The 8,601-nt window shown below is 35.1% G+C and overlaps 1 protein-coding gene across 5 annotated transcripts in view; it reads right to left on the bottom strand.

Moving 5' to 3' along the window:
• PPP3CB (protein phosphatase 3 catalytic subunit beta) overlaps nucleotides 1-8,601 on the bottom strand; it is a 52,401-nt gene that overhangs the window by 3,749 nt on the left and 40,051 nt on the right. For 2 of the 5 annotated variants that reach the window (XM_035545639.2, XM_035545630.2), the window contains exons 13-14: nucleotides 6,600-6,629; nucleotides 3,221-4,919 (exon numbers count right to left, since the gene is read on the bottom strand). In XM_035545639.2, coding sequence (XP_035401532.1) covers nucleotides 4,741-4,919; nucleotides 6,600-6,629 — 209 coding nt within the window. In that variant the 3' untranslated portion in view covers nucleotides 3,221-4,740. Of the gene's footprint in view, nucleotides 1-1,987; nucleotides 2,062-2,614; nucleotides 2,675-3,220; nucleotides 4,920-6,599; nucleotides 6,630-8,601 lie in introns of those variants that run through there. The other 3 variants (XM_035545660.2, XM_035545649.2, XR_004778487.2) reach the window with 2 other exon arrangements.

Below are 8,601 nucleotides of genomic sequence, written 5' to 3'. Positions count from 1 at the left end.
TTGAAGAATCATCTTGTAAAGGAGTGGATTATACTGTTTTTTCATTGTTCAGTAATTTGCTGTAAGCAAATACTAACACTACAGAACATGTGTAAATTCAAACTGGAAATGACAGCAACAGAGATGATACAAGTGACTATGTGGACGGTTTCATAGGATTAAAAAACAAACAGCTTTGAAAGTACATTTGTTTTTTTTAGAAAGCCACAGTGAATCTGTCCCCAGGCAGCTGTGAAGTCCAGCAGCTAGCATTTCTAAGCAATGCTTTATCAAGTTAAAAAAAAAAAATAGGAACCTCCCACAACAGCAAAGCTCTATTTTTGTTAGCCCTCAAACAGAATTAGCTAGCACAAGTAGAGTAGAGTTGATTCTAATAGGGGAAACCTTTCACTCATGCACACCAAGTACATAACGGTTTTTGCAAAACAATAGCAGATACCAAGTCTACTATAAAAAAACTCAAGTATTTCACTTACATAAAATACTCTGCAATCTAAATCTGACTTCAAATGTTTTCTGATACTACACTTAGAAACACAGTCCAATTTAAAATTTCTGAGTCAGATTGAAGCTAAATAATCCAAATGTGAACGACAGAAGTTGATTTGGGGAGACTAAAGGACATTCCACTGTGTATTACTTTGGTCATCATTGGGGCAAGCATCCACTGTGAGATATGTGTATATATACATATATACACACACACACACACACACACTTGAGATATATATATATATATATATATATATATATATGTATATATCTGTCAATAGGCTTCCAAGCATGACCAAGACTCTCAGAGCTTTGGTTCTTGTTTCTTTGCTCTTGAGCAAACTTCCTTACATGTGAAGAAACTTTGCATTTAATAATTAAAGCATATTTAATGCACCTGCATCTCTTCATGCAACTCAAATATCCCCACGAATTTATTTGTCATGCAAAGCAGAATGTTGATTAAATCTGGGTCATACATCCTGTTACTACAAGAAAACGAACAGATGAAGAGACTTCTATGTCCTAATGCCATTCACGTGTTTTATGGCAAAAAGTTATTTTTCTTACATGCTACTAATTAAGAATTATTAAATGTGTAATAAAAATTGAATGAAGCGATGGCAAGAGAAGAATAAACAATACTATGACGAATACTATCTATCCTGCCTCTGAAAGAGCCTGATTTTTACATATAACTAATATAATGGTGTTTCAAGATTAAACATGAGAAAAAAGAAAGCCATTTATGAGACTATGTCTCTTAAAAACTGTTCAGACTCAAACCAGGATTCTACCTCAAAGAAAAAAGTATCCCCGATCCCAATCACTTGTCTTTTTGCTAAAAAGGCCAATCTTCTTCACAATTAAGTTTTTCAATTTCACAATTTGGAATTTAATTAGCTTTGAAAGGAAAACTATTATTTAACACTAAGTAATTTCAGATGGTGAGGTTATTATATTCACCATTTAACTAAATGTAAGGAGAGTATGTAAATTAGGCTGATCTTCCCTGTTTGGCTCACCAGGTGGCAGCAAGCTTCCCGACAGCACCAAGTCCTGTTTTGGCATGACCCCAGAACACCACACTCAAACACATTTTGTATTTTCAGGCCCACTTTTCAGTTTCACTAAAATGCATTTAGATTTCTCAGAGCAGCTGGAACACCTCCCCCCAATCCCCAGCCATCTCTGAATCCTCATTGCAGGTTGCAGCACTACAGGTGCTGTTGAGAACCAGCAGCTCAGGGCAGGATGTAGCCAGGACTCTGAGCCATCTGGGGTTGCCCACTGAGCCCCATGCAGTGGAGCAGGAGAAAGCAGTGACTGCTCTGGCATGAGCCAGGAACCATCCATGCTTTGCTACTTGCATCCTTCGGTTCACAAATTTACTTTCCTAGCATTCTCCCCTCCTAACCCAAGAATAGACTAATGACACACAGAGCCTCCCCCCACTTAAAACACTGAAAGCAGAAAACAAAGCAAAACTACTTACGGTTTTCTGGAAGGGAGGATACATTTTTTTTTCTCGTCAACAATAAAAGAATTAGAGACAGCTGCAGGCTCCACCTTTCAGAAACACAGCAGCAAAAAATGAGTACTTTCTTCCTAAACAGAGAAGGCCCACAGACACAATCCTGTCACCTGAGGGCTTGCTTAAAGGGCAACACGAAAGTACACAACACGAGAGAAGAGACTGATAAAAATTGCCCAGAAAGTTTCCTTTACTGTACCTCTGCCTTCATACCTGGTAAAAACTACTCATACAACTGATTACTGTTGGGGAATCAGAGCACTGACTGCTGGACAAGAAGCTGTTCTCTCCAATTACCGCGAGCTCCTTCCACACAAAGACTGAATTTGTATTTTCTCTGTGCACACAATTCCAGCTAGTCAGAATCGTAATGGGAACTAAGATCTGAGTATCAAATCATGGATATACTGTCTTGTGAGACTGAGACGTTTTCATTAGTGCTTACAAGGAGGAAGGTACCATCATATTGTTTGCCATGTAAAATCTCAGTTGTACTTCAGTAGCATGCGTTTGGTCTGCTCTATCACAACATCACACATAGACTGTACAGCTCACTAGTATGGAGGTTGTTTCATAAAAAAAACTTACCATTTTTTGACTTGATCTTCTGCACACAAACTTTGAGAATAGTTTCCAATCAGAACGCATCTGCAATAAAGTAAAATCAAAAAATCATTAAAATCCCACGTGTCATTTTTTTCTTCGTTCTCATCCTGCTCAGCAGTTTGCCCTACATACTTCAAAGACAATATACCAAGAGAAGATCAGGTAACTTTGCTGACTGTCAAAACAAACAGCCCCTCCCAAAGCAGTCCCAACACACTTCACTAGTGTCTTGAACACACTTAGTCAAAGCAACAAACAAGATGTGGCTGTGCTTCACAGCCCCTCTATAAAAAACTAACACTGCTCTTACAACTCTGTACAAACTAACAATGGATGTCCAGTCTAGCACACAGAAAATGTTCAGGTGCTTAATATATGAGACAGAACTCAAAAAAAAAAAAAAAAAGGAAAAAAAAGCAGGAGTAATATCTTAATTAAACAGCATTTACGGTAAACTAGTTCTTTGCAAGCTAAATCTCACCTCTTAGGCTGTATTTTCAATAGCTTAAATGTTGAACAGTATTTCATTTCAAAACAATTTTCAGAGTCAGATTAGATCTCAGTATGCCAAATAAAACCAATACACAATGATAAGAGCCGCAGCCCATGCACAAAATTTATTGTGTGCTACTGTTTATAAAATACTTGAATAGTTCAGAACATGCATAAAATTTCCAACTTTGACAGGGGTACGTACAGATCGTACTTCATGGCAAACAAAAAAAAAAAAGGGAGATGAACTCTAGTGACATAAGTTTCAAGTTGTGTTCCAGGGGATGAGAAGGACACGTAGCAAATGTCAAAATAGGTAACAAAGTACAGTGGCAATCAGTACAGTCCATTATTTGTGAACAAATTAGCACAGGGCTTCAATTTTTATTTTAACCAAGCAGTCCTGTAGATATCAAAATACATGCAGTCTCAAGTTTACACTTTCACTAATGCCTTAGCAGTTGAACAGAGCAATTGCTTACGTGCTGCTTTGCCTAGAACAAAAAGTATGCCCAATGGTTTCAGTTTCCTTTGCAGCTTAAAAAATAATAAAAAGCTTGCAGCTATTCAGCCCAGTGATTACTAGCTATTTATGCAACTGTAATACTCACAATAAAGTAAAAGTACCCATAACATCTACGTAATCTATAGATGTACATAATAGGTCTATATATTAAATATTTGCAAAATGAAAACATGCATACACAAAATACAATGCCAAGCTTTACAGACTTGATATGAATCAAAATTTCCTTAAACAATGTACAAAGTTCAATTAAAAGTACCTTAAAATTAACACTTCCATATTTTTCTTACTTTTAAAATTAGTATATATTTTTTTTTTAAAATTCAAGATGGGGAAGAGTCTTGAAAAAGCTGGGCAAAAATGTTTCTAAATTAAATATTTCTTAAAATCTGTGTTCAAGTAATAAACATTCCTACATAGAAATCTTCTGATAAGCTGTAACTAAAAAACACAGTGAATAAAATATAGAATTAGCAACATCTAAGGAGTAAACCTGAGGTCAGCATTTTACAGAATGACCAACTGAGATTTTTTTTTGGCATTTTTTTCCATTTAAAATACAGTTTTTGCAGCCTCAGATATTTTAAGACCTTTCTAATCTGTTGTTTTAAAGACATTTCATGAAACTGATGTCCATTAATAAATAGTTAGCTCTTAGGGTTGTATTTGAAAGTCTGATTTAAAAAAAACAAACAAACAAACGAGCTACCTCTACTGAAAGAAAATCCCATTTGTAAACTTAAAGTGTTGACAACAATAAGCGTAAGATGCTAGTCTAGATGTGCTTTAGCGATAACAGCCCGATTCTCTCCTCAGATCTCTTCTGAAGATGCAGCAGCTGGCGATGGACTGTGTGTAAATCCACGAAGCATGCTCCCAGGAGGTTGTGTCACCATGTGAGGAGAGGGGCTGTTGTCTCAAAAGCACGATGGTTTTTCTTCAGCAGGATCAAGTTAGTTGGTTTTCCACCTCTTACTAAGTGGTCACTTCAGCTGATCCCCCTGAATATTTCATCTGTTGTCACATCAAAAAGCAGTAATCTAGGAATTCTCAGGCAAGACATAAGTGAGTAAACCAGAAGTTGACGTGGTCACTGTGCATTGTTGTTGCCAGTTCCATTGTTTCCATTGGCATTTGTTGCATTTATAGTATTAATACCATCTTGTTGAAGAGCATCTTTTCTTGGTGGCATTCTCTCATTGATCCTATCCAAACCTTTTGCTTCTTCAAAACTGCAGATTTTATGTTGCGGAGAGAATCCTCGTATTGCTTAACAAAATGCAAATTTGATATGTCAGTAATGGAAAAATAAGTTGAAAGCATACACTTTTTCTAATAAATGATGTTTAAAAACAGGTAAGAAATCAGTCAAAGAAATGTGTGTCTCTGTATCTGTACTACGTAAAAGCTTCTCTAATCTGCTCTCCTGATATGGCTATCATGATCTCGGTTTATAACAAAAAGAACAAAGTATGGCAAATATTCTGCAAGTAGGAATCAAGGCGCTTAAGCCCACTTGATTGCTTCTGCATGTCCCTGGTGTGGCCAGCTCTAAGCACCAATTGCTTCTGCTGTCAAGTTCATCAGGCTTATCTTTTAACATCCCTGTTGTCTTCAATGGAATGTCAGTAAGATCTAAGCAGCACAGCAAGTGCGGTGGAGGCAAAGCAGCAAAGGGCTACAAAAGTAACAGGAGATTTATGTTCTGCATACACGCTGATGGCCTGATCCTGCAGTTTTCATGCAGGCAAAACTGCGGGATATGGATCACACTCTGTGCTAATCACGTGGATGATGGAAATGGACACAACCACAATCACTGGGTTAGCACTGTGTTCAAACAATGGAATCGTTTAAATACGTATGTATTTAAAATACATATAGAAAATAGGTATTATTTTTCTACTGATTATTTTAATGAATGAGGTCTGTAGTTGAATTTAGACCTGAAAATGGTTGACCACATAGTAAGACCGAAGCCTTTGGGATGAAATAATTCTTTGGAGATTTAAGTACAGCTTTCCACTCACAACAACGGAACCTCTTGCACGTGTGTGAGAGAACAGAATATGGCCCTCGTTTATATTTTTGGACATCTGACTTCCTTAATTAAAAAACAAACAATGCAGTTATTAAATGGTGCTTTGCATCCAAATCAGAATACACACAAAGGTAGCTGTCCCAATTGCTATGCTGTTTGTCATTCACTTCATTGAATATAGAGCAAGAGGAAATTAAAGGGTCTATGAAAAAACTTCAACAATCTGAATTTGAGTACTTGAATAGCAAATAATCTGAAGGCATTTTACTCAACGCTGCTAAAAAGGATGTACATACAACAGTTTATTTAGCACAGAAGCACTGATAATCCATGGAATTTAATACGCCTCATACCGGTATGTTAGCCTATATACTGGAAATAAATTTGGTCATCAAACTATGTGCAAAACCCATAGGAAAAAAAAAATTACGGTTGTATGTCTTGCACTACCAGAACAGTTAGAGGAAGTTTTTAAAAAATTACGTTCAAAGCCATTAAAAATTGTTTTTATGAGAAAAGGCATGCATAAACCCTCCTTCCACAGGTAACCCACTCCCCCCAACAAACCCTTGCAGTTGAATGCAGAAAAAAACCACACTAAACACTATCATTTTAACGATTTCAAGACAACACCACGTATCACAACATGCTATTATACAAAAACCTACTGCATATTTTGTAAAAACAAACAAACAAAAGACCCCAAACCCCAAGAATATCCCTAAAATATTAAAGATAATCATCATCCTGAGGCCAGAAATGAATGTTACATGTCAAAGGGATGAATCAATACAGTTGATTCATCTCTGCTTGTGCAAGTTGAAAGTAAAACACACCCACACAGAGTACTTTTGAATTCCCTCCCAGACACCACAGATCTCTGCCAATGGCAAAGACTCTGATCATACCTTTTTCAGCCTCAATTGCCTCTACAGTGGCTGTACAGAAGTGAGCAGATGCATGCAAAATGAATGAGAAAGATGAAGAGTGTAATATCGCATAGCAGAAAAGGCAATGATCAATTTAATATAATATGCTACGCCAGATTAGATTACAATTATTTAAAATTATAATTAAGGTTTTGGGGGTTGTTTTTAAGCTTAAAGTGAAATTTCTCCTACATTTTAACTATTACAATTTATCAACTAAAAATATATCAAGAGAAACACTAATTACTGGAACTTCATTTATGGTTTTAAATGTACATTTCTAAAAGATATGTATATATTTTAAAGCAGCAACATAAAATTTCAACTAATGTTATAGTATGGTTAAAAAGAAAATCTATGAGATTACTCTTTCTGAAGATTAAAATGTATTACTGAGCTTCATTAAATTACCAGGAAATATGCAATAAATACAACACTGTCAGTGTTCTAATAACATGTTTTTCTTGTTATGGCTAGCTCCCTGAGGTTAAACTAGTTGTTCAATTTCTCACCGTATTTTATGCTTAAATGGGTATCTCTGAGAACTGAACTGTGAAATTTAAACCATAAAAGACAAATTTAGCAAGTCATATTTACAAAGCCTCATAAATTTTTTAGTTGAATCCACAACGGAGTCTAGAGCAGGAAGAGCTCTCGATTTAACATAGTCTTGGTGGATGACTTTATGTGGATAAGAATAAAAACCTAGCTTACTATTTTTTTGAACTAAGTAACCACGACAAATGCTGTAATGTCGTAGGTGTAAGATTTTTCCATTGTTTATTGTTTTAGATCTAAAGTCAAAGCTATAACATAAGGCTATCAGGACATCAAAATCATCTTCTATTAGACCAGACAAATAAACCACTTGTAACTAAGATCTAAATAGTAGCTAAATTTCAATAATGGTAACAACTTTTTACCTCCCCTACTATTTACCATGCCTCTTAATATCATAAAGTAATATACTTTAACAAAAAAATTGTATACATAGTTGTAAACCTACTTTCGTGGTGCTTGATACAGATTAATAACAAAGGATATCATTAAGGAGTATTCAAGCGAGTGTTAAGCAAACTAGCTAAATTAAGAAAATTTTAATAAGAAGAAAATTTTAAATTTAGGCTTGTGCTTCGTATGTGCTGAAGAATAGAATTCTTTAAGGTGAATTAAAAGCTTAGTACTTCTCGTTTCCTACTGAGCATAAACCAGACACAGCAGATGTATCATCAACTGCCTACACTCTGCCTTAACCTATTACAGCAAATTATCATTTCCAATGAGATGTTCTAAAAAATAAAATAAAAAACTTGAATTCATAATAAGATTATGTGGAATACGTAAGGGTAATGCAGCATTTTAATTTTTACATACTGCACATTCCCAGCTGCCAAAAAAAAGTAATAATAAAAAAATCTTGTGCAAATCTAAAGAGACAAGGGGAATCCCAGAATTATATCAAAAAGCCACTTGAATAGATCACTATTTATGTTTGTATTAGTGAAAAAGCTTTCTCATTTTGTAAAAAATAAAAGAATTATTTTAGAAAGTTACTAAATATATACTTTCATACTATAACCAATTTGCCATGTAAATATAAAACTACGTCAAAAAAACCACCTCTTTCCACCATTTCCCGTTACCCGTGAAGTCTCTGTTTTCAATCTTTTCCTGAAAAGATCATGAATACTAATTTATCTCTGTAAATTATGTAGCTTCATACTAAATACAGATTTTAAAATTTACTCCAAATTCATTCTACTTTTATCACTACCTTATCTCCAAAATATATCTTGGAATATACAATGCACTTAAGAAAAGAGAACTTTCACCTTGACATAAAAGAACAAACTGACTGGAAAATACAATCACTTAAAAAACACACTGTAAAGACTCAATTTGGAATATAATTTTGTTGGATCCTCTTTTGCAGGTACCTCTAAATTAAAACTATATCCTTGATAGATCCTGATAAATCTAG

Source organism: Cygnus atratus, chromosome 7 (genome assembly GCF_013377495.2).
Source record: "Cygnus atratus isolate AKBS03 ecotype Queensland, Australia chromosome 7, CAtr_DNAZoo_HiC_assembly, whole genome shotgun sequence".
NCBI lineage: Eukaryota > Metazoa > Chordata > Aves > Anseriformes > Anatidae > Cygnus > Cygnus atratus.
The sequence above is the reverse complement of the archived record's forward strand: the minus strand, read 5'-3'. Positions and strand labels throughout refer to the sequence as shown.